At 33.8% G+C, this 27,819-nt stretch overlaps 1 protein-coding gene across 1 annotated transcript; it reads right to left on the reverse strand.

Moving 5' to 3' along the window:
• Positions 1-398: 398 nt before the first annotated feature.
• Positions 399-26,181, reverse strand: LOC126889455 (chymotrypsin-1-like). The gene is made up of 6 exons (XM_050657771.1): positions 25,806-26,181; positions 23,825-23,904; positions 19,830-20,081; positions 15,346-15,453; positions 11,336-11,443; positions 399-680 (listed from the first exon to the last, which is right to left on the reverse strand). Exons 1-6 carry the CDS (start codon positions 25,858-25,860, stop codon positions 459-461), a joined length of 825 nt encoding a protein of 274 aa, XP_050513728.1. The 5' UTR covers positions 25,861-26,181; the 3' UTR covers positions 399-458.
• Between the last annotated feature and the right edge of the window lie 1,638 nt (positions 26,182-27,819).

Genomic DNA, 27,819 nt, shown 5'->3' on the forward strand with positions numbered 1-27,819 from the left:
CGTACGGCGGGATACACGGGAAGTAGGTTCAAGCCCAATGCAAGTTATATCATTTTTTTATTTTTTTTATAAATTTTATGATTGTAAGTATATTATTATATAATTTTTTTCAGAAAATACGTATTTAATTAAAATTTTTGGCAACAATTATTGTTCAGAAATCATTTGTGGCATTTTTCAATGTGTTTGTGTGTTTTATTTTTTTAATTTTTGGTATTGTTTTAATAAAAATTTTTGGAAAGAAGTAGAGAAACTGTTTAAAGTATATTGATTTCGTTGAAATCATATAATAGAAGTATAACTTCTTACGTGTGTACAAAGTACACACATTCATTTTTTTTGCATTGAAGAATAATAAATCTAATTGTTTAATTATATTTAAAAATAATTTGAAAAAAAAGCATTCACAGCATTTATTATTTATATTAGGTACATAGTATTTAAATTGATTTAAACATTCATCGTATAAAAGTATTTATAAGTATTGTAAGAATACTGTAAATCCATATTAGTATTGATGGAAACCCTACGGCTACAGATGCAGCGGACGATATCAATAAATCTTTAGCATGTCTAGCACTCTCAAAAAGAGATATTTGGTTGGTGGAATCACATTCCGGGACTACGGACATAATACCTACAAGTGTAGAACTGCATACCAACAAACTGCCAGGAACCATCTGCAATAAAAAGAAATTAGATTATATGATTACGCTTTACTTAAAGTATCAAATTAAAGTGATGTTCAAAGGTGTTCCAACTTTTTGCCACATTAAAACATCAAATTGCTCTCTTTTCTCTTGAAATATATTCTTGTGATGTATTGGCAACCAGGTTTACTGACTTGACCTAATTAAATTTTTTATCACTAATAATATTTTTATAAGCCTACAATCCCATTCCCAAAAATTGAAGATGCTTCCTTAGATATCAAAACGAACGAACACCTCTAGAGGATTACAATTTAGACGTTGACAAGGTAATATTCTAGATTCACTACCCATCCTGATCTATACATATCCAGACAACTCTAGAACTTCTCATTAGTCAAAGGATCAAAGCAAGGGAATGATTTGGCGCCGACAATATTTAACCTGTCTCTCGATTATGTGATGGCAGTTGAATATAGAAAGAGCTAATCTGCTAACAAATAAATGAATACAGATTACCTCCTATGTCGCGGACATCAGCATTATGTCTCACAGAACGGAACAGGAGTTTAAATTTTTTCGCAACTAAAAACAGTGGCAAGAAAGACCGGACTACAGTTCATTCATTTAGCATATTTCCAACTATAAACACACGCACGTGTTGGTATTCGCCTTTTCATTCGTCAAGAGGCTATTAAATATTATTTATCGCCTTAAATAAGAATGATTCTCATTTTACAGGTCCAAACTTGTCTTCTTCTTCAGATGCAAATCCACTAATGGATGTTAGCGATCACATTTTCCATTAACTCTCTGTTTCTTGCAATGTGTATCAGATATTGTATGTCGTTAATCCCTGTCCATTGCCTTATGTTTCGGAGCCAGGACATTTTCTTTCCTATTCCTCTCTTGCCTTTAATTTTACCCTGGATTATAAGTTGAAGGAACTGGTATTTTTCGTTTCGCATGATGTGACCCAAATACGCCGTTTTTCTTTTCTTGATGTTTTCGAAAAGCTGGCGTTCTTGATCGATTCTTTTAAGGACATCTACATTTGTGACTTTCGCCGTCCATGGTATCTTTATGATACGGCGATAAAGCCACATTTCAAAGGCTTCTAATCTGTTTATATCCCTCGTTTTGAGTGTCCAGCCCTCTATGCCATATAGCAGCACCGACCACACGTAGCATTTAGTAAACCTTAGTCTCAGTGTAAGATCGAACTCTGAACAGGTCAGTACCTTCCTGAATTTTACGAAAGCTTGTCGAGCTTGCTTAATGCGACATTTTACTTCCATGTCTGATGCCCAGTCTTCAAAAAGCCACGTTCCCAGGTATTTAAATTTGCTCACTCTTTCAGTGGACTTAGTATTCAGTGTTATGGTGGAATTTTCAAATGCATCCAAGTTTCTGGAGATGATCACGAATTTGGTCTTTTGGGTATTAATCTCTAATCCCATTTGCTTACTGTATTCGCCGATTATAGTGACAAGTTGTTGAAGATCTGCTATGTTATCACAAATTAAGACAGCATCATCAGCATATCGTATGTTGTTGATCAATACTCCATTCACTTTGATTCCCATCTCTGCATCTTCGAAAAACTCCTGAAATATGGTTTCCGAATAAATGTTAACCCTCGTAAGGCGGTGCGGGGTGCAGCTGCACCCCAGACCTCGTTTTTCTCACCTATCTTTTTTAATATTTTTTTTTATTTTTATCTATTTTTTTAATCGTATTAAATTCAATTCTAAACGTATTAAACCCATTACAGCATTTAAAACTCTTTGCGTTTACGTGCTTTTTTGAAAAAATTACTTTTGGGTGCAAATGATGAAAATTTCGTATCCTGAGTTGGACGTTTCTGATGTTCCACCTGGAGCTAACAGAGCTACGGGACAAGGTCGGTGTTACTTATGTCAGAGAAAAAAGGCCGAAAGTCCCGGCATAACTGTATTGTGTGTAAAAACTTTGTGTTGCTCATTCTGTGAAAAATTTCATGTGTTTGTCTTGCGACGATAATAATTTTTTTTAAGAAGAAATGAGTACTTTTTTTTGTAAAATTATGTTTCATACTATAATAAATAAGTCCTAATTATCTTTCAAATTAATTTCCCCGACGTTCACATATAAAACAATGGATATACAGATGGGGTGCAAATGCACCCCGCACCGTTGTTTACGTAATAATCTAAGCACCGCCTTACGAGTGTTAAATAAAAGAGGAGAAAGTACACATCTCTGCCGAACACACCTTCTTATTTGTATGGGTTGGATATAGAATTGTCTATTGTTAATTGTGCTGCCTGATACCAGTACAAGTTTTCAATGCATCTTATGTCTTTTTGGTCTATATCAAGCTTCTTGAGGATCTGCATTAACTTGTGATGTTGGACACGATCAAACGCTTTCTCGTAATCTAAAAAGCACAGGAACACGTCCTTCCTCTGATTGTAACAATTTTGGACCAACATCTGTGTTGCTACTATTGCTTCTCTTGTTCCTAAACCTTGCCTAAACCCAAACCGAGGATCACTCATGTCTCATTCACATTTACATTTTTTGTATAATCTTTGATGTAGTATAGTCGATTCGCTAATCTGAGACACAACTGTCTACATTACAATCACAATAAAAAGGCACTATATAGAAATAAACAAACCAAGACACGTTGAATGTTCGAGGAGCACTCCCAAATCATGACTTGGGAGTACTCATCGTGCTTGTTTATTTCTAGTACATCTTTATTGTGATTATAGTGTAGCCAGTTGTGTCTCAGATTAGCTAATCGACTGTACCAAACTTGTCACTCTGATTAAATTTAAAACTGTAGCGTGTTGGTATTATGTTATTTTTTATAAGTTTTATAATGTGTAGTGATTTTTTTGGTATCCAAAAACAAAGTAAAAGCAATACATATTTTAATTTATTGATGTTTCGAAAAGTATGACACTGTTTGGCTTTCACGTGCGATTGTTTACAGTTGGGAATATGCAAAATGAATATGGTTTGGGATTTAAGATCACGAAAGGATTGAAACAGGGTTGTTGTATTTCGCCTACCCTTTTTAAAATTTATCTGGAACAAGCACTCAAGCTGTGGAAAAGAAAATGTAATGGCATGGGAATCCCTCTCAATGACGACACAACACTATACACTCTATGTTTCGCTGATGACCAAATTCTGATTGCTCAAGATCATGACGACTTAAGTTACATGACGCGGAAGCTAATAGAAGAATATAACAAATGGGGTCTCGAAGTCAACATTAAGAAAACTGAAGCCATGTGTATTGGAGGAACAAAACAGTCCATTACATTAGACGATGGGGTAGAAATTAAACACTGCGATGAATACAAGTACCTGGGCATGAAGATAACTCAAGATGGAACACTCGATGCTGCTATAAAAGACAGAAACATGCAGGGTAGAAAAGCCATATCCATGATGAACGGCATTCTGTGGGACCAGACAATATCTAAAGCGAACAAACAGCTCATATACAATAGCATACTTAAAAGTATAATCACATATGGCAGTGAAGTTTGGCCACTGAAACAAAGAGCGCAGAAAATGTTACTAGTAACAGAAATGGACTTCTGGAGAAGAGCAGCAGGCAAATCAAGAAGAGATCGGATACCGAACGAGAGAATACGAGAAATGATGGGAGTAACACATACAATACTTGATGACATAAAAACAAAACAATTGGTATGGTACGGCCATGTACAGAGAATGCCAGATGACAGGATCCCTAAACAGATTTTGGCATGGACACCACAAGGGAGAAGAAAAAGAGGAAGGCCGAGAAGAAGCTGGAGGGAGGGAATTGAAAAAGAACTAGAGGAAAGAGAAATCCCTCCAGGTCTATGGTTAAACAGAGAAGAATGGCGGTTAGGAGTCGGAAGGCGTCGGAGAACGCTGTAAACCGATAGTAGTAGTAGTAATATGGTTTGGAAATAAATATTCAAAAGACAAAAAAGCTAGAGTTTCGCATACCTGTGAAACAGTGGCGACGCGTGACTTTTCTGAAGTGTTACCAAAACCAGATGCAAAAAATCTTATTTAAAAAAATGAAGATATGGCTAAATGTATATATACACTCACCGGCGCAAAATTCCGCCACCCAAAATGTTTGATTAAGTTTGACAATGTATAACTTTATTATTTGTACTTCGATTTTCAAGATTCTTGCACGAGTTTGTAGGTACATGTATTGATGTCAATTGCTATTATTCCGGTAACAAAATTTTTTTGCTTAGATGGCATTATACGGGGGTGAATGTAAGCGTTGTTTTTTCTCCTAACTTTAAAAAATTCTGTGGAAAAATTGGAGGGCTGATTTTGTTTCATACTCTTTTGTATTATCCTGGAGGTATCACTAAGGTCTTGTTTTTTTGAATTATCTGAATATCTCTTTTCTTGTAAGAGCTGTAATTAAAAACACTGCTTTGAAGGTTTATTTAATTAAAAATATCAAACGCACTAAAATTAACAAAACAAAACAAATTTAACAACAAAACAAAACAATTCAATAGCGGTTATGTCCACCTCTTGCAGCAACGACTGCTCGCAATCTATTTAGCATCTAATAAAGATGTGTTTTCCTTGCCTGGGGAATAGCCCGATATTCCTCTACCAGGGCCATAACTGTACCAAATTTTCTGGAGGCCTAGGATGACGGCAAATAGCTTTTTTTATTCATCCCATAAATGCTCAATATGACTGAGATCTGGGCTGCATGCGGGCCATTCTAATCTTATCAATCCAACCTCAATTGTATGAGTCAATCAGTGTTTTTATTTACAAAAAATGGTACAGCTCTTACAAGAAAAAAGATATTCGGATAATTCAAAAAACAAAATGTTGGTGATGCCTTCGGAAAAATATGACAGGACTATGAAACAAAATCAGATGTTCCATTTTTCCACAGAATTTTTTAAAATTAGGAGAAAATACAACGCTTCCTTTCACCCCTGTACAGTGACATGCAAGCAAAATTTTTTGTTACCGGAATAATACCAAACAATATGAATACATGTACCTACAAACTGGTGTAAGAATCTTGAAAATCGGAGCACAAATTAATAATAAAGTTATAAATTGTCAAACTTAGGTAATCAAAAATTTTGGGTGGCGGAATTTTGTGCCGGTGAGTGTAGCTTCAATAATATCATTTTGTATATCACTTGAAACTCTCGAAAAACAGATGTTTCTAGATGTTGACAAAATTTTTGATCTTTTTTGGCAATTAATGTTAACAATTCCCTGTAATTGCCTCGTTTGTCAGAGTCGTCGCACTCAAAATGACCACGAAACGCTAGTTCTTGTTTGGCCCAAAAACATACAGTATCTACTATAAGTGTGCTAAGGATATACCTATCTATTTTTTTAACAAACTCATTATGTTTAGCAATATTTGCTTTAAAAGCTTGGTTAGGAGAACTTTTGATTTTTGTTTTGCCAAACTAGTGCGACAGATTCGTGCCAAAAATTATAAGAATTGTGCATTTAATAATAGAAGCATATAATTTGGACCACATATACTACATATATAAAGGTTCAAATTCAGATACGAGGCCATCTCAGATTTTGCCTTTTACAAAAATGGCGGGCGTTCAAAATGTCGACTATAAATACATATGTGGCTAATAGCACGATAAAGTTTGAACGAGACGTCCGATTTCAACCAAATTTGCTATATAGGTTCTTTTTTTAATGTAGAAGATCAAGTTCTTCAACCAGAAAAATCGGTTAACCAGAAGTTGTGTTTTTCCTTATTTTTTTTTTTACAAAATATGTTTTTTTTTTAATTTTTTCACCCTGTATATATTAATTTTTCAAAAAGATAATACCGCCATCGAAAAGAGAGTAAAAATGCTTTTTGCAAATATTTTGAAATTTTTAGTTATGTTAATTGCCATTTAATAAATGTATAACGTATCTTCACATGTACCTATTTGCGAGAGATACATTTTGAATGCCCGCCATTTTTGTAAAAGACAAAATCTGAGATGGTCTCATATAAAAATTTGAATCTACGTATGTTTAGTGTGTGTGGTCCAAATTATATGCTTCTGCCTTTAAATGCACAATAATTCTTATATTATTTGCACGAATCTGCAGCACATATGTTCATAGGTACATATGAAGATACGTTATGCATTTATTAAGTGGTAATTAACATAACTAAAGATTTCAAAATATTTTCTAAAAAATATTTTTTTTGCTCTCTTTAATGCCCATATTAGCTTTTTGAAAAATTAATATATACAGGGTAAAAGAATGGAAAAAATAAACAACATATCTCTACATAAAAAATCAGGAAAAACATAACTTATGGTAAACCGATTCTTCCGGTTCAAAAACTCGATCTTTTACGTCAAAAAATAACCTATATACCAAATTTGGTTGAAATCGGACTTTTTGTTCAAAAGTTATCGTGCTATTAGTCACATATGATTAGTTGTCATTTTGAATACCCGCCATTTTTGTAAAACGCAAAATCTGAGATGGCCTCATATCTAAATTTGAACAATTGTATGTGTAGTATATGCACAATTGTTTTTCCTGATTTTTTATATAGAGATATGTTGTTTATTTTTTCCATTCTTTTACCCTGTATATATTAATTTTTCAAAAAGCTAATATGGGCATTAAAGAGAGCAAAAAAAAATATTTTTTAGAAAATATTTTGAAATCTTTAGTTATGTTAATTACCACTTAATAAATGCATAACGTATCTTCACATGTACCTATGAACATATTATGTGCTGCAGATTCGTGCAAATAATATAAGAATTATTGTGCATTTTTATATGAGACCATCTCAGATTTTGTCTTTTACAAAAATGGCGGGCATTCAAAATGTATCTCTCGCAAATAGGTACATGTGAAGATACGTTATACATTTATTAAATGGCAATTAACATAAACAAAAATTTCAAAATATTTGCAAAAAGCATTTTTACTCTCTTTTCGATGGCGGTATTATCTTTTTGAAAAATTAATATATACAGGGTAAAATAATTGAAAACAGAAACAACATATTTTTACATAAAAAAAACAGTAAAAACACAACTTCTGGTAAACCGATTCTTCTGGTTCAAGACCTCGATCTTACTCATCAAAAAAAGAACCTATACAGGGTGAGGCAGATAAAGGACCTATTAGAAATATCTCGAGAACTAAAGGTAAGAAAATCATGAAAATTGTTATACAGGGGTTTTGAGGTGTGAACTATTTAATGAAAATATTTTGGTCTCTTTGCTACTTCCGGTTATACCGGAAGTTGATTGTAACTTCGTTTTTTAAATGGGACACCCTGTATATTTTTACATTTTTGGATTCTCCTCGATTTCTTCGTTCTTTAAATATAAGGTTTTGCAATATTATACAAGGTAGGTTAAAAGATAGTTACGTTTTCTTATTAATTTCGTAGCAATATTCACACCCTGTAGGCTTGTAGTAGTTTGACATAATAAACTCAATTTATGTTCAAATGATTTTTAATATAGTCTACTATTGTTAGGAATTATTGGTATGGTTAAATTTTTCGTTTTAGTATACAGGGTTGGTCGAAACTCGGAATCAGTATTTTCTGAGTTTCCTTAAATGGAACACCCTGTATTTTAGTATTGTAATGAAATGTTGTTTTATGGTACATTTTAATTACTTAAGCACTCCCTATACCTAACTGCTTTAATTTGTGAGTTATTGGTGATTCAAGCAAAACATTAATTGCAACACAAAATATGTGAAATTGTATTAGGTTGGCCGTGAAAATATTCAATCACAAATAATTTTTTGGAAATAAATACATAATAATCTAGACTGATACTTAAAATTGCCAATAATGGTTGAACTGTCAAAATACCATCGAAGTTAAGATTGTTGGTGGCGATTAACAATTAAGCACAAATTAAAGCACTTAGGTATAGGGAATGCTTAAGAAATAAAAAAGTACCATGAAATATCATTTCCTTACAATACTAAAATATAGGGTGTTCCATTTAAGAAAACTCAGAAAACACTCATTTCGAGTTTAGACCCACCCTGTATACTAAAATTAAAAATTTAGCTATACTAATAATTGTTAACAATAGTAGACTATATTAAAAATCATTTGAACATAAACAGAGTTTATTATGTCAAACTACTACAATCCTACAGGGTGTGAATATTGCTACGAAATTAATAAGAAAACGTAATTATATTTTAACCTACCCTGTATAATGTTACAAAACATTATATTTTAAGAAAGAAGAAATCGAGGAGAAACCAAAAATGTCAAAATATACAGGGTGTCCCATTTAAAAAAATGAAGTTATAAGCAACTTCCGGTATAACCGGAAGTACCAAGTAGATGAAAATATTTTCATTAAATAGATCAGTCTTCAAAACCCCATTATTCCAATTTTCATATTCAGTTACCTTTAGTTCTCGAGATATTTCTAATAGGCCCTTTATCTGCCTCACCCTATATACCAAATTTGGTTAAAATAGGACGTTTTGTTCAAAAGTTATCGTGCTATTAGTCACATATGTATAGTCGCCATTTTGAATGCCCGTCATTTTTCTAAAAGGCATAATCTGAGATAGCCTTATATCTAAATTTGAACCTTTTTATGTGTAGTATTTGTGGTCCAAATTATATGCTTCTACCATTAAATTCACAATAATTCTTATAATATTTGCACCAGTCTGCCGTACATAGGTACATGTGAAGATATGTTATGCATTTATTCAATGGTAATTAACATAACTAAAAAGTTCCAAATAGTTCCTAAAAAATATTTTTACGCTATTTTCAATGGCGGTATTAACTTTTTGAAAAATTAATATATACGGGGTGAAAGAATTGAAAAAAAAACAACGTATTTTTACATAAAAACCAGGAAAAACATAACTTTTGGTAAACCGGTTTTTCCGGTTCAAGATCTCGATCTTTTACATCAAAAAAAGAACCTATGTACCAAATCTGGTTGAAATCGGAAGTCTCGTTCAAAAGTTATCGTGCTAATAGTCACATATGTATAGTCGCAATTTTGAACGCCCGCCATTTTTGTATAAGGCAAAATCTGAGATGGCCTCGTATCTGAATTTGAACCTTTATATATGTAGTATATGTGGTCCAAATTATATGCTTCTATCATTAAATGCACAATTGTTTCACATATCGGCTGCACTAAACTGAATCAAATTGGGTATACATCTTACATGTAGGTAACGGAGAAATTTCATGTCTACTTTTTAAAAATCTAACACTATTTAAATCGTGAACCTGGTCCACCCATTTTTCTGTAGAAACCAGAAGACATGGCCAACAATACAGTATATTTTTCTTGCAACCATAATATAACCAAGGATTTTCACTGTACCAACTAAATTTAAAATATCGAACTACTTTTGTTGATTCCTAAATAGGTCTTTCATTTTTAATCTCATTTTTTTCTTCAAAATTATACAAGGAGAATTACTTTTCAAGTAGTTGATCGATTAAGAAGCGACACTCATCCATGGTTAATTGCACGGTGCACGCACACTTTTTATAGGTACTGTCACCAATTTTCAATCTGGTAACAGCGCTACTGATACACAGCGTGCTTATGCCGTCGCTTCTTCAAAATTTTCAGTCACTAGCCGGTCCCGAGCGCCAGCGTGGGTATATAACCATGGTAACCAGAAATGAGTCTGGTAACAGAGTATAATAAAGAGCAACTGAGTCACACAAACTCGCCAATATTTTCATGTCTACGAGTAGTTGGCTATTTACTGAGTTAGGTACTATTACCACATAATATAATAATATATTTCTATTGGTAGAAATATTGGTAAATAGAATTATTCATCGTCATAAAATATTTATTTGCAAGATTTGTAACTGTTACCAATGGTAACAGTGGTTACATGGACGCTTCGCCAGTGCTGTGAAACTTTTTGTTTCCACAAAAACACACACTAGAGATCGAAAACCCCGGTGTACAAAACTATATTGTACTGTATTGTATTGCCCAATAGTCTGTACGACAAAAAACACAAAAGAAAGCTGGAGGTCTTTGAAAGAAAGGTCCTAAAGAAGTTATTTGGACCTATTAACGAAAACAGAGTATGGAGATCTAGGTATAACCATGAACTCTACCAACTGTTTAAAGAGGCACCGATCGCAGAATTCGTTAAACTTCAGTGACTTCAATGGGCTGGTTAGGTAGTGAGAAATTGCCGAAAAGAACCGTATAGTAAAATGCAGGATTCAAGGCCAAAAGGAAGGCCACAGAAAATATTAGAGGATAAAGTGGCAGCGGATGAGCAAAATTTGCTGGACATGAGAACCAGAAGATCGGCGCAGAACCAGAAAGGTTGGAGGAAGAGGAGGCTAAGACTACATTTGGGCTGTAGTACCATTGCAGAGAGAGAGAGAGAGAGAGAGAGAGAGAGAGAGAGAGAGGATTATATCAAAAATCTTTCGTCAACCAAAGTTTTATTATATTTTACAACTTTTCACTCTCAATACAAACACAGTATACCAGTAACAATTTTCCAGATCTCAATATCTGCGATTTGGCTGATATAAGCTGGCTAATTGGTTAACTCCATTAGTTTTTGTGTGTGCACTAAACTAAATTGCAGTGTATTTTTTATCTTTAGTAAAATTTTTAATAATTATTAAATAATACAGTACTTACGTTACATAAAGTTTCATTTTGCGCCTTATGTTTTGCGCACATTTTTGTAGACGTTTCAATATTACAATCAGTCAAAATCACATCTATTACCTCCTGATTAGCAGAAACCTACAAATAATAAATAAAAGAATAGAAATAAAATACTGAAAAATAATTTATTTTATCTGGTGGTCTGATAAGTAGCCTCCTTTGCCGATTAGGGCGCTGCGACCAGTGGAGGCTGGTCAGGGTCGGCAGTGCCGACTCACACATTTATAGACACATTATGGATTTTTTAAATATTTAATTTAATCAGAGTTGATGATATTCGTTTCTGTGAAATAAAAAAATATCTGTAAGATAATACAGACTAAATTTTATTCATTATTTTTAAAAGAATTCGATCGATCCGATACGTTAAGTGATCCCTGTGCGCTGTGCGTAAAAGACTTTTCAAATTAATGATCCTATAGCCATGCACCCGATTGAGATTGTGTGAATTCTTATTATAAAGCCCGGCTCGGCAAGCCGTCCCCAGATTGACGGTTTTGCTTGTAATAAGTTTTTTCCCCGTATTCATTTGAACGGCAAGTCCGGCAGATACCAATCTGTCGATCGGTGATCTGCAAACGGCAGCAAGGCACGTACTTAGCCACGTACCTTGCTATTGCGCCCGGGATGAAATTATGAAATAGGTAAGTAGTTTTATGTCGTTTAATTTTTGATAATTTTTTTAACCAATTTTAATTTTAACCAATACGATCTGGAATTTTCTAATTTACTTTCTGACTCGAATACCTAAAACAGCACAGAATGAAGGAATCAATTAGTAGTTACAGTTTGATCATTTTCGGTAGAAGTAGACGAAACTACTGATAGAGGTAGCATGTCATTCACAGTTATCAATTGTTCTTCGATACGCGTTACGTCTAATATTTATGAGAGGTTTTAGGTTTTCAGACGTGAGTAGAAGCCTTAAGACAGAATACATTTTTGGTGTTTTAAAGGACAGATTAAAATTTTTTGATATCAAAAATAAATTGGTAAGACAAACTTATGACGGCGCTGCCTTGATGTCCGGTGAATTTAATGGTCTCCAGGCAAAAGTTAAAACTATTGCACCCCCGCTTTATTTACTCACTGTCATAAGTCATTGACCTCTTTGACGATTCAAAATTTAAAAGTTACGCCAAAGATTTTCAAAATATCTATTAGACAAGTTCATTAAAAATTATCCATAATTCTTTAATCAAATAAAATAAGAAAATGAATTAACAGTTTTATATGCTGATCGAAATATTTTCGGAAGGTGGGATAAGTTACAAAATATGTATAACTCTATATACTGCAATTCATCAGGTACAACAAAATGTTCCCGAAATTAATAAATAATTATTGTGCTCAAATGTGGACAAATTCTGCCTCAAATCAACGGGATTTCTCTTGTCTCAAAAGAGTCAAAACGTATTGTCGAAACACCATAAAACAAGAGAGAATGACAAGGTGGTCTCAAATGTCAATAGAAAAAACTTTTAAAATCTCTCCAAAGCAATAATAAATTTTACAATGACGTTATAACCCATTTTGCTACTTCGAAACAACATAGACTAGAGTTAATTTATAAACAGCTTTAGGTTATAAATTTATAGGAAAAAACAAAAAAAAATAAAAAAAAATAAAAAAACAATGTGTGTGTACTTTGTACGCACGTAAGAAGTTATACTTCTATTATATGATTATAAACGAAATTAATATACTTTTTATTTATATTTTATTTAAATATTAAATTAATTTATATTTACTACTTCTCAAACATTTTTATTAAAACAGTGCCAAAAAACACATTAAAAATGCCACAAATGATTTCTGAACATTAATTGTCGGAAAATTTTTTAACTAAATACGTATTTTCTGAAAATAAAATTATATAATAAATATACTTACAATCATAAAATGTATAAAAAAAAAATAAAAAAATAAAAGTTTCTATTGGGATTCGAACCAACTTACCACGCGGCTGGTATTTTTGCGTTGTATTGGGATTCACCCGCATTAAAACTTCGCCACAGAGACAGCTTGTCATTATGTGCGAAGATCGTCTAACTAAACAGATTAACCTTTTGACATTTTTAACTTATGTAAATCAAATTATTTTGATTTTGAATTGAAATGATTTAGAATTGAAAAAATACAACAAAACATAGAGTAAGAAGACAATATATTAGGTGAATATTGATAGAAATTTTGATGGTAATCAAATTATGTAAATAAAAGTATTACATACTACTTATGTATTTTGGTAGGTTCAAGGTAGGTATCGGAGCCCGTATAACGACTAATAAATTTCGCAATCACTTGCGTCGTGCAAAGTGGCTATGTTCAAATATCATAACAAAATTTGATCAACTATTTATAAAACACTTACCAGTGAAAGATTCTTTAGCTTTGAATAAGCGAGATCTGCGGCACTCATACTAGGCACAGTTTGATGAGCTTTCACATTGGCATGCAACAATCATCTCTTCTATGTAAATAAGTCCAAAAATATAATATGAAAACTATTTAAAAAGGCAGTATAACCATTAACTAACTATTTGTTTGTTGTTTCTCTTCCTACAAATTTTAAAACGCAACAAGCATACATTATAACCAAACCATGCACAGTCCCACAGCTGTGCCACAGCTGCCATATTGGATAATTTTTGTCATGTCATTTGAACATCCAATCAGAACAAAGTTATAATGCGCATGCGCCCGGTCGCTAGGTTTTCCCATATAAAATTTCACCGTCATTACGCCCGTAAAGAAGTATAACTTCAAAAAAAACAAAAACTAAAAATATCCTATGAAATTGAAGCCTTTTAAGTAGATGGCATACCTATCTGAAGAGACAAAACCTTGCCGACCCTGTCCCTAAAGCCACGAGCCGCCACTGGCTGCGACTTCCCAAAAGACATTAGTACTAAAAAGTATAACCTTGTTTAGGCATGCATATAAAATTGTATCACGATGAGACCGTCGGTACCCATTGTATGAACTACGTACTGGACGGCCCACCGATGTAGTAACACCGGAAAATGTGAAGAAAGTCCACGAAATGTTAAGCTGATCGTAAAGTGAAGATGCGTGAATTTACAGATGCCACAATAATTAATAAAGGGCGAACTAGTCATATTTTCAAAGAAGTTTTGAATATGAAAAAATTATCCTTCCGCTGTGTGCCCCGTTTGTTGACCATTAATTAAAAACATAAAACATGATCGTATGACCACTTGTCAGTAGTGTTTGGACCTTATGAAGCGTAATCCGTTAGACTTTTAGGATCAATTGGTAGCCGTTGATGAAACCTGGATTCACTACTGCCTACTGCACACTAGAGAACATAATGAACGCACAGCAGTGGACTGACGCCGACAAAGTAGGTACTCCGAAGCGGCCAAGAGTCGATAAATGGGTTGTAAAAGTCATAGCCACTGTATTTTGGGATTGCAAAGGGGCAAAGGCATAATTTTAATTGACTAATGCCTGGTTGCAAAACAGATATTAAGCTTAAGACGTACCTTAAGCTTAAATATAAATGTAAATTCTTATGCTAGCGCCACACTAGCGTCTAATGCTGTTAATTATCGTATTTTTCATTTTTTTCGAATCCTGAGAAAACTAATAAAAATTTTTGAAAAATTTAAACGCAGAATAAAAGATTGCATTATTACCGAGGGCCGAAAGTCCCTGAAAACTTCTATAATGTTTATTTTAACAAGTTAAAAAAAATTAGTGTGAATTTTAATTTCAAATATTTCATTCAAAATACATAAACCTTTTGTTTATTCTAAGAGACTTTCGGCCCTTGGTAATAATGTAATCTCTTATACTGCGTTTAAATTTTTTAAAAATGTTAATTAATTTTCTCAGGATTCGAAAAAATGAATGCATTTAAATAGTATTGGACTAAGATTTTGCGCCTACCTCCTTAAGTAAATGAAATGTGAAAAAAATATAGTATTTTAGTTTAGTAATATTATTAAACTTACGTTATTCCATCCAATAGCTATACAGTTGTCGTACCTGGAAGGCATCGAATCACTTTGTAATCCTATGGGAATGATGGGTGAGTTTTTTGACATCAACTTAACTGGTATCTACAAAAAGCATAAATCGTTAACAAATACAATATAAATGAATTTAAAATATACTTTTATAAATAAATAAATGTGCGTCTAGATGCTAGACATCTCTCCAACCTAATAGATGTTAGTAGGTAGGTACCTACCGTGGCGCCAATATTGATTCAGACCACTTTTTAGCAGGCACAAAGATTCGAGCTGGAATAGAGGGGGGGTTACAACTACTTGAGGGTCTCTGGGGGGTATGGAATGGTAATGTTAAGCGTATAGAGCTCAAAGTACATCGATGGGGGGGGTTATAACCCCCGAACCCCTTGGTTACGTCCATGCTAAGAAGGAGAGTAGCACCAAAACAACCCTCCATAATGTGAAACTCCGCAAGAATCCTCAAACACTGGAAAGGTTTCCAAATTATATCTATCTAACAACAGTGAACAGTAGGAAAAGTACCAGAACAAAATTAAAAACGCCGCAGGAAATAATGTTCTAGAACTTGAGGACTTGAAAAAACACCAACACGCAATGACTGGTTCGATGCTGAGTATAAGACATCACCCGAAGAGAAAATGCCGGCATATAAACTTATGCAACAAAGAAGAACCCGGAAAGGAATAAAATTATGAAGATCGTTGAAGAGAAGAGAAGTACCTACTTACATAGAAGAAAAGAGCGAGCTTTTGAAAATGGAATATTGGAAGAACTTGAGAGGTTAACAGATCAAAACTTAACCAGAAAATTGTATAAATATCTAAATAATGCAAGACAAGAGTTTAAATCGAGGATGAGAATTGAGTGTGATATTATTTTATTAATAGACTGCATGACAGACTTTGAAGAAATCAACTTGAAGTAGAAATAATAGATGTAGAAAAGCAGAGTGGATTTGGAGTTGATAGGTCTTCTACATGAAGTAGAAATAATAGATGTAGAAGAGCAGAGTGGATTTGGAGTTGGTACATAGGTCTTGTACATATAACCCATTATGTCTCAGACAGTTAATCGAGTGAACTAAAGAAATTGAGAATGAACTACACTTAATAGTTATTATTGACCTGACTTATGATAGCGTACCCCTGAATAAGTTGTGGCTTGCCATGAAACAGCAAAATATCTTACTAACTTAAACTAAATAATTCTATGAAAGCAACTTTAGCCGCGTAGGAACACGAAACGGCTGCTCAGAAATGATTTCAGTTAACAAAGGGTTAAGACAGGATTAGTGTATTTCACCAACTGTTTTAAAAATATACGTCAATGCTGCACTCAAACAATGGACAATGAAATGCAATCCTATGGGAGTTTGAATTGGAATCAGGTAAATCAACACCCTTTGATTTGCGGAATCATGTCGTCATTGATGAAGATGAGGACCACGCAAACTACATGATATGGAAATTACTTGAAGAATACTCAAATTAGGATCTGAAAATTAATGCTAAGAAAACTGAGTATCGCAAAATAGGAAAACGTGATATAAAGGATATAAAAATCGATACAGAGGACAGAACACACTGTTGCTGATGCTTAGGATTTCAATTAAATGAAAATATAAAGGATCCCTAATGCAGATATATTTATAAAACAAGATGGAAATAGGTAAAGCTCTAACAAGAAAGTTACATTCCCTACTATGGAATAAAAGGTTGCCAAATCAAACGAAGGAAAAGTCGTTCAGTTCCTAGGTAGAAAGCACTGTAACATGAGGAGCAGAAGTGAGGATATTATCAGAAGAGAATATCTAACAAAAAAGTTAATATGGTTGAAACAGGGTTTTGTAGAAGATATGTTAAGTATCATTATTATATCGTGTCAGAAATGAATAAACTCACAATATAATGCATGGAGGAAGAATGGAGAACATCTAGTAGAACGCTTAATGGAACATGGTGAGACGTTGGCCAGTAGGAAGACCAAAAAAGAGGTGGATAGACGAAGTGAGAACCGATGCTAAAGAGATATTGAGGGTGGACAACTGGAGGAGAGCAGCCAGAGACAGAGATACTTAAAGGCTAATGCTGGGGTACAGGAGGGAAAGAATGAATGTAGAAACGACATTAGTAGACAGAATAGAGGTGAGACATAATTGGATCCAAAAAGGAGAAGCCGTCCAGCAAAAAGATGGATAGAACGTATTAAAGAGGCGACGAGAAGCAGAAATTTGGATGAGGACTCCTGGAATGGTAAAAAAGAATTATGTAAGGTTCACAAGGAAGAATTTTCTGTAGCTGGCTGTATACCATTAATTACAAAAAATTTGATGAAAAATTTGCTTTCATCATTATTCTCTTTGCCTTATCCCTATGCGGGGTCGGCTTCCCTAATTGCATTTCTCCACACAATTATATCTTGGGTCATATCAATGTTAATCCCTTTTACCAACATTTCCTGCCTTATCGTCTCCCACCAGGTCTTCTTTGGTCTTCCTCTACTACTACTTCCAGGAATCTGCACTTCAGCTATTCTTCGTATTGGATGACTAACGTCTCGACGGTGAACATGACCAAACCATCTTAACCCATGCTCTCTCATTTTGGCATCAATTGGTGCCACACCTAGACTTCCCCTAATATACTCATTTCTAATTTTATCCTTCTTTGTCACTCCACTCATCCATCTAAGCATTCTCATTTCCGCCACATGCATTTGTTGTTCCTCTTTCTTTTTCACTGCCCAACATTCAGTTCCGTACATCATAGCCGGTCTTATGGCTGTTTTATAGAATTTTCCCTTCAGCTTCATTGAAATTTTTCTGTCGTACAACACACCACTCGCTTCTTTCCACTTCGTCCATCCAGCCCTAATTCTACTGCATGCATCTCCATCTATTTCTCCATTACTCTGTAATACCGATCCTATAGGTACTTAAAACTATTGGTTTTCTCTCTCCATCTTTAAATGAACATTCCAAATACTCTGTTTTTGTCCTACTAAGTTTTAAACCTTTTTCCTCCAGAGCTTGTCTCCACTGTTCCAGTTTTTGTTCTAAGTCTCTTTCACTATTTCCTATTAACACTACATCATCAGCATACATTAGGTACCGTGGAATGCTACCCTGTAGTTTCGCTGTTATCTGGTCCAAAACTAATGAGAATAAATAAGGACTAAGCACCGAGCCTTGGTGCAATCCTACTTTTACCTGAAATTTATCAGTCTCTCCCACACCTGTCCTAACACTAGTCATTACTTCCTCATACATATCTCTCACAATCTTTACATATTCGCCAGGGACTCCTTTCTTATTGAGTGCCCACCACAGAATCTCTCGAGGAACTCTTACATATGCTTTCTCAAGATCAATAAATACCATATGAGCGTTGGCCTCTTTATTCCTGTATTTTTCCATTAGTTGCCTTACAATGAAAATTGCATCTGTTGTTGATCTGCCCTGCATAAAGCCAAATTGATTATCGGATATTTCGGTTTCTTCACGTATCCGTCTATCAATTACTCTCTCCCATATTTTCATGGTGTGGCTAAGTAGTTTTCTAGCCCTGTAGTTTGTACATTGTTGTATGTCTCCCTTGTTTTTGTAGACAGGTACTAATATACTGCTTCTCCATTCGTCTGGCATTTGTCCAACTTCCATAATTCTATTAAAGAGACCTGCTAGCCAACTTATTCCTGTCTCTCCTATGCTCTCTATACTTCCCCAGGAATTTTCTTTATAAAAGGTATATTTATTTTAGAAACCCTAAAAATGACTACAAATACAACAAAAGGTTTTCGCTCTCTAAAAAGAGCATCATCAGTGTCCTTACAAGCTTTACATGCTAAGTCACCAAAAATACATCGGTTAAAACCGTTTAGATATCGACTAAATGTCTCACATTAGACTGTTAAATATTAAATCCAAATGATGGATAAAATACCTAAGGATCTGCCCTAAGGCATTATATAACCTTCCACGAAGCACGTGGGTTGTTGAGTAAAAATTCTATGTCTTTACATTGAGAACAGTGAAAGTCAACTCCTTTCACCGAGTTCCTTAGGGATTTTATCCTTAGGGATTTTATCCATCCTTTGGATTTAATATTTAACAGTCTAATGTGAGACATTTAGTCGATATTTGAATGGTTTTAGTTTTAACCGATGTATTTTTGGTGACAGCATGTAAAGCTTGCAAGAACACTGATGATGTTCTTTTTAGAGAGCGAAAACGTTCTGTTGTATTTGTAGCCCTTTTTAGGGGTTTTAAAATAAATGTACCTTTTATAAAGTAAAATGTTCATCAATTTTTATTTATTATGTAAGGGGTGCGAGAAACGACCAAGTTAGTAGCTAAGTATAAAGAATCGCTAGATATATTCTGCTTCTATGATTAGGTACATCATCTTACGACCCTCTTCCTTATAACATGTATAATTCTAACAACACTTACAGCAATTACTTACATCTAACACGGCTAAATCATATTTCATCTCAGATGTGTTGAACTCTTTATGAAATCTTATATCAGATACAGAAAAAGATTCATACTCTTCAGTATTTAACATTTTTCCGCCGCTATTAACAGATATTATTATAGGCGGTAAAAGACCTCCCCAATCGTAATAAAGACAATGCGCCAAAGTAAGTACTTGATCTTCAGCGATTACTACTGCTCCACAAACAAATTGGTTGTTATAATTCAAATGGACGGATACCTGGAACAAAAAAAATATATTTATCTAATGGTATCATTGACTGATATATTAATCGAAAAAGCTAACGAATATCATATACCGCTATACATGGCATTTATTGACTTCGAAAAAGCATTTGAAGGCGTGGAACACTGGACAGTAAAGAATTCCCTACAAAACAGCAGAATAGACTACAGATATACCGATGACTTAATTACAAATATATATATATATATATATATATATATATATATATATATATATATATATATATATATATATATATATATATATATATATATAATAGGGCGACAACAACTATTAAGCTAATAAAACAAACGGAGAAAATTAAAATAAAGCGAGGAGTAAGACAAGAAGATACCATCTCGCCCAAGCTATTCAACCAAGCGCTAGAAGATGTGTTCAAACAACTACACTGGGATGGATTGGGTATAAACATAAACGGACAATATTTGAATCACTTACGGTATGCTTATGATATTGTATTAATAACAGCTAGAAGTGAAAAATTACAAAGAATAATGGAAGAACTAGATAGAGAATCGACAAAGATAGGACTAAAGATGAATTACAGTAAAACAAAAACCATGACCACGCAACAAGAAGAACTAATAATTACAGTGGCACAAACAAGAATAGAACAAGTAAAAGAGTATATTATGTATCTAGGACAAATCACTAGATTAAATAAAGAAAATCAGACCGAAGAAATAAAGAGAAGAATAAGATTGGCCTGGGCACCATTCAGAAAACTGTCTTATATTCTAAAGAACAGAAAATGCCCGCAATACCTAAAAACAAGAGTCTTCAATCAATGTATAATTGTTCTAATATATGGCTCTCAGACATGAACGTTTACAAAAGAAAATATGGAAAAAATAGCAAAGACAGAGAGATCCACGGAAAGACAAATGCTGAACATTAAACTATCAGACAGGAAAAGAAACGAATGGATCCGTAACAAAACAAAAGTGGAAGATGTCTCAACCCGTAAGTAGCAAAGCTTAAGTGAAAGTTCACCGAACACACCCTACGGCAGAAGGATGAAATATTCACTAAGATGATTATACATGGGAGACCGTGGAACCACAAACGAAAAAGAGGAAGGCCACAGATCAATCCGGTAATACTATATTATTAATCTATGGCCACAGATGCGGTGGTCAGATGACCTGAAGAAACACACTGGGTCAAAATGGATGCAAATTGCTCAAGATAGAGAGGCATGGAAGAAGGAAGAGGAGGCCTATATCCAAGGTGGATGTTTAGGGCTGATTAAATAGATAGATATATCATTTATTGACATTGGGTCTGATCACAATCCCATATTAGTAGCAGCAACTCAATTAAAATTTAAAAAAGTGAACAAAAAGAAGTCTCGCAAAAATATTGATACAACGTAACTACAAGACGAGAAAGTTAAGGAAACGCTTCAAAGACAACTGAACGAAAATTTAGTTTGAGAAAATATCGATGAGAATGTCGATGAGAGCTTAAATAAAATTATTATAACATTAACGAAATCTGATAAAGGGATTTAAAAGGCAGCTCAAAGCTAAAACAGAAGGCTTGGATGACAGAAAACATATTGCATTTGATGGAGCAACGGCGACTAGCAAAATCAACGAAAAACTTTATAGAAGTATACAAAAAAAAAAATCGACGTAAAATACGAGAAGCAAAGAGGTAACATCTTGCCAAACAGTGTCATGAAATTGAACAACTCGAACATATATACTACACGTTTAACGTCTATAAATAAGTGAAAGAAGCGGCTGGTAACTTCAATAAGAGACTGCACTGCTATACGATGAACATGGTAAAGTAATTTTTTGAGTAGAGGACAAACTTAGAGAATGGGAGTGCAACTCGATAGCTACAACAATAGCTCTACCTACTCAAGAAGACAACAGCAAAAACCTGTGCTGATTATTAGGACCGTGCAAGTTCGGAAAAGCGACACCTGGATTCATAGCTCAGCAACATTTTCAGCACTTTTAATTAGATTGGCCAATTATATTAGTCCTGGTTGCTGAACAATTGTCAAGGCCATAGCCCAAAAAATTATAAGAAGAAAAAGTAATATCAAGGTTATGTTATTAAAAGGTAAACAAATGTATGTAGTAAATAAAACTAATTATTAAAATGCACTACTACAAGCAAAATACAATTAATTAAATTAACTTTTATATAATGATTTAATTATTTGATATAATGATTGCATATGATATCAAAGTTGTGGAGCAACATATATAATGTTTCTTCTTCATTGATAGTAGATATGAAATATAGGGCTATATAATTTCAATAGGGCTTTTCATTCACAGTCATTTATTTCGGGCTTCTGTCATATGTCGTATAATCCGTATATATTAATATTATATACAGATTATACAACATATTATGACAGAAGCTCTAAACAAATGACAATCGATGAAAAGCCCTATTGACAATGAATTATTTAAGAAAGTTGCAAGATTTCTCCGCTATTTGCGCACGATCGTTTCTCGTATCCCCTCCAAGTACTTTCACACGGAGAATAGAACGTTCAGTTTGTTAAGAGTTAAGCCATTTATTAAAAATTGTTCTAAAAATAATACATGCGAGGAATACCTAAGTGAAACACAGTTTGGTTTCCGTAACGGGTTTGGAACGAGAGAGGCATTATTTGGGATGAACGTACTTGCTCAAAGATGTCGAGATATATCTGTAGACATATACTGTTGTTTTATTGACTTCAAAAAGGCATTTGATCGTGTTAAGCACTCTATATTGATCGAAGTTCTAAGATACATTAGCTTGGATGGCAGAGACGTTCGCATAATTGCAAAGTATTGGAATCAAACAACATCAGTTTTAGTAGACGGTTTGGAATCACATACTCCTAATATTAAAAGAGTTTATAATCGTATTTAGTTACTTACTTTAGATTGTACACAATACACATCGCTGACGACCAAGCCATTCTAGCTGAAGACGAGAGTGATATAGATAGACTATATGCTCAGAAAATTGGAAGAGGAGTACACTAAGTGGGGCCTGGGGCCTTACAATTAATATACAAAAAACCGAGTACTTATTTGTAGGGGAAACACCAGGAAGCCTACAAATTGAAATGGGAACTATAAACCCAACAGAAACCTTTAAATACTTAGGAGTCCAAATAACTTCAAAAAGAGGGAGTAATGACGAAATACATTCCAGCATTGGCCAAGCAAGATCAGCCACCAGACAGCTACACGGACTATTGTGGAATAATGAAATAACAAAAGAAAATAAAAGGAGAATGCATAAAACAATAATAGAAAGTATTGGGTTGTACGGCGCCGAACTCTGGGAAATAAACCAAAGAAACAAATCAAAAATTAAGGCCATGGAAATGAACTATTGGAGACGATGTTGCCGGCTCACTAGACTTGATAGGGTGAGAAACGAAGATATTGAGAGAGAAATGGAAATTGATATAGATATAATAGACACAATCGAAGCCAAAAGACTCAACTGGTACGGACACCTTCAGAGAATGCCGGAAAATAGAGGGCCGCAAAAATAAAAAAATGGACTCCACCCTCTAGAAGAAAATGAGGTAGACCGAGGCGATCCTGGAGAGAGGATGTCGAAGATGCAATGACCGCCAGAGATCTAAAAACTGAAGATTGCTTCGACAGAAGACGCTGGAAATTAGGATGCGAGAAGCGGCGACAGCTGTAGAAGACTCGCTTATTATATATATAGTTACTTACTTGATAAGGAAAATCCTGTTCTTCCTCCAAGCCAAAATCTATTTGCTGTAGATTATTATTTATGTTATTGGTAGCTAAAACTAAATTATACACATAATGAATGTCAGTTTTTAATAAAAAAAAAAATATTTTGTTTATTGGTGTCAAAATTATTGCTCGTGTCAATTGTAGGCAATTTCAAGATGTCTTTTAGTACAGACATTGTTGCACATATTGTTGCTCTTGTTCAGGAAGGAAGAAGTTAAGGTTACGTGGCTAATAGATACGGAGTTTCACGAAGTAGTGCAACGTGTCTTTGTTCATTTATAGAGACAGGAACTTCTACTCGATGTCCTGGAAAACAGGCCACAGAGACTACTGGGAATAGACATAGGCGGAGGTAAATGTCATATCGAATGATGAGGAAGACATGGCCTACATGTTTAGAAAACTTAAAGAAAGAATCTATAACATCGAAATAAAAAACTTCTTAGTAGTAGGTATAATTTAATTAAAAACCATAAAAATCCAAATGGATTATATAAATATGTTCACAACGAACGTTTTCGGACTTATCAGTCCATCATCAGTGAACTCATGTACTTGCAATATAGCCCCAAAACCAAACAATGGTTATATGTATAATTCAATTTACATTCTTAAATAGTAAAATTATAAAGGCTTGAAGCCGATATTAGCGGATGCTCTCCGGGAACATTACGAGACCCTACCCGAGATCTCAAGCAACCATCTTGATTAACTGAAATCTGCCAAGTGTTCTTAACCGTTGATTGGAGGTATTGGAGGTACCCTCCAATACCTCAATTAACGTCTTAACTTAGTCTGACTTAACTTGGCAGACTTCAGTTGATCAAGATGGTTGTTTGAGATTTCGGGTAGGGTCTCGTAATGTTCCCGGAGAGTATCCGCTAACATCGGTTTCAAGTCTTTATAATTTTAATATTTAAGAATGTAAATTGAATTATACATTTAACCATTGTTTGGTTTTGGGGCTATCTTGCAAGTACATGAGTTCACTGATGATGGACTGATAAGTCCGAAAACGTTCGTTGTGAACATATTTATGTAATCCATTTAGATTTTTATGGTTTTTAATTAAATTATACCTACTATTTAGGAGTTTTTTACTTCGATGTCAGAGTTTTTTAACATCATATATAACATTATATTTAAAATGTTATACATGGTATACAGTTAAGTCCCGGGAACTTTCCCGTTTTAGTAAAGAAAGAATATGAAAAATGGGGCCTCAATATGAATATGTCAAAGACAGAGTATCTTAAAATAGGGGCTGATGAAGAAGATCCATAGTTAGAAATTAGAACCACAAAACCATGTAAAGAATATAATATCTCGAATTTATAATATCTAAAGAAGGCACTACCAAAAGAGACATCGCAAACAGAACGCAGCAAGGCAAAAAGGCGGTAAACATTCTAATATCTCTACTATGGCCTAAAGTCTAAAAATATAAGACAAGAAACGAAATTAACCTTGGTCTTGGTGTAGAGCTTATTATGACTTTTGGAGCAGAAGTTTGGCAGATCACGAAAAAGAGTAGAAGGAGTAGAAATGGATTACCTAAGGAGAGCGTGTGGTATATCCAAATATTATCAAATCAGGAATTAAGATATTAGAAGGAGCACGAATACTGTATATTGCAGTGTAGATAGAATTGAAACGAGACAACTAGTGTGGTATGGTCACGTAAAATGAATTAATGAAGACTGATGGCCAAATAAAGCTTTAAATTACATACCATAACAAAGAAGAATAGGGGGAAGGCTTTCAGTAGCTTGGGAAGAAATGGATGGACAGAGAACGATGACACGGTCGAAATGCGAGAAGCGGCAGAAGCTGTAGGAACCTTACTTATAGACAGATAGATAAAAAACGATGTAATATATTAATAACATGAAAAAAACGATATATTCTTGCATTATAAGGTAAAGGCTATCTTTATGTATGAAAAAAATCTTACCAGAGTGCACAAAACACATAATCACTAAAATATCACAAACAATAGCAGGTGTCATATTGCAAAAATATGTATTAACTTATTTTAATTAATCGGAAACTATTAACACATATAATTAGAATTTTAATAGTAATCGCAATCACTGACTAACATTGTGTCAGTGTCTTTCGGAATTAACTCATACAGTGTTATCTCGACATCTTTTATCTACTTGCGTTTATTGTGTGGGTAATGTTTGCATTAGTTATTGTTTATTAGTTTATGTATATAGGTAGGTAATGACAACTTTTGTTTCTGAACACGTTTTTATTACCGTGCAGAAACTAATAAGCCCACAAAACTGTCTGCAAAACTAATCATTGCAAAAATATCGTTTATTTATTAGAGAGATTCTTAGGTAAGTATAGGTATAGATTTTCATCATATGAGTAAAAATATTTACCTACTTCAACAACTGTCTCTAAAATCTTGATTTATATTTTAACATTGTATTTTATATGCCATAATAATAAAAATTGGCTATTGTTGAAGTGTTAAGCGGATTAAATATTCCAACAGATCAGAACTTTACGCATATTAAGCAAAGAAAGGTAAATGGAAGGTAATCTGTAGGTAAATAGTGCAATTATTTAAAATTGTAGTGATATACACACAGCGACAAAATTAACGGAACACCTAAAAAATGGGACATGTTAGATGTCTCGAATTTCCTAAACCTCTTGTCCGATTTTAGTTATTTTTTTAGAATACTATAGCCTTATTATTTAAGAAAATCGATGTAATAATAGTGTTGCTAGACAGGTAAATGTCATTCTATACCGGGTGGAACAATCATACTGTTTTTTTTCTTAAAGTTCGGGACACCCTGTGGAATATTCTAGCACATATAAAATATTGTAGTTAAAATTCAATTGTAGCCCTAAGCTTCATTAATATTTTCTTTTTTGATTTATTTGCTTATGTTGGATAATAAAAAAGTTAGGTACGTTAACAACTAGTCATGTTTTTCATCCATAAATCCTCATTTTTTGCTTAGTTTAATATAAAAAAGGCCTAAAGTAGGCTATGAGCAATTACCAATTTAATAGATGTCAAATTGTTAACAGTCGAAAAGTGTCTGGTTTGTTGTGATAATTAGTAGATTTATTATTTAGTTTCAATTTAGTCCGTAGTTTTTTTTTTTGGTGGAAATGTTGGAAGGAATTTGACCCGCGATGAATGTGTTCAAGCAGTGATCTTACTTAGCGAAGGACTTAGCTACCATGCTATCGGCTCCTTATATTGGTAACAATTTTTTGCTAATGCACGACAATGCAAGACCTCACGTTCACAAACTGTAATCGAATATTTATAACAGGTAAATTTTCGAACTTTGAATTGGCCATCTCATAACCCGATCGAACATTTGTGTGACATAATTGACAAACGACTACGACAGCGTTTGCCACCTCCTAGAACCTTACAAGAGGTAGAAACAATAGCTCTCGAGATTTGGAATGATATTGATCAAGACCACATAGCATACCTACCTCATTTGTAATATAAAAGTACCTACATATCTCTTTTATTATCGAAAATTAGCGAATTAATTAAAAAACGAAATGTTAAGAAGGCCTAAGGCTACAATTAAGTTCCGACTTCAATATTTTATATGTATATGCTAGAATATTCCACAGGGTGTTCCGAACTTTAAGCAAAAAACACAGTATGATTGTTACACCCGGTATAAAATGACACTTATTCAACAATAAGTGTGGACAACAATTTTAGGAAATTAAGAGACATTCTAACATGTCCCATTTTTAAGGTGTTCCGTTAATTTTGGAGTTTTGTTTATTTACTATATAGCCTGATCAAAGAACAATCTGGATGACAAGGATGAAAATTTGGGAATAGGTAGTTGAAATTGTCTATTATTATTTAAGAAAAAGTTTACAATTCTATATCCCCTCTCGAAGGTGAAAAATATACATTCAAAATAAGTCCGGAATTGGATAAAATGACTAATTTTAAGCAA

The sequence above is a fragment of the Diabrotica virgifera genome, chromosome 8, assembly GCF_917563875.1.
Source record: "Diabrotica virgifera virgifera chromosome 8, PGI_DIABVI_V3a".
Taxonomy (NCBI): Eukaryota; Metazoa; Arthropoda; class Insecta; order Coleoptera; family Chrysomelidae; genus Diabrotica; species Diabrotica virgifera.

Excerpts from the sequence above, each read along its gene's own strand:
- LOC126889455 (XM_050657771.1), bottom strand. The coding sequence starts at position 25,860 with ATGACACCTGCTATTGTTTGTGATATTTTAGTGATTATGTGTTTTGTG. Across the intron at positions 20,082-23,824 it reads AACAGGATTTTCCTTATCAA|GTATCCGTCCATTTGAATTA; the intron begins GTAAGTAACTAT and ends TTTTTGTTCCAG. Across the intron at positions 15,454-19,829 it reads ATGATTTAGCCGTGTTAGAT|ATACCAGTTAAGTTGATGTC; the intron begins GTAAGTAATTGC and ends TGCTTTTTGTAG.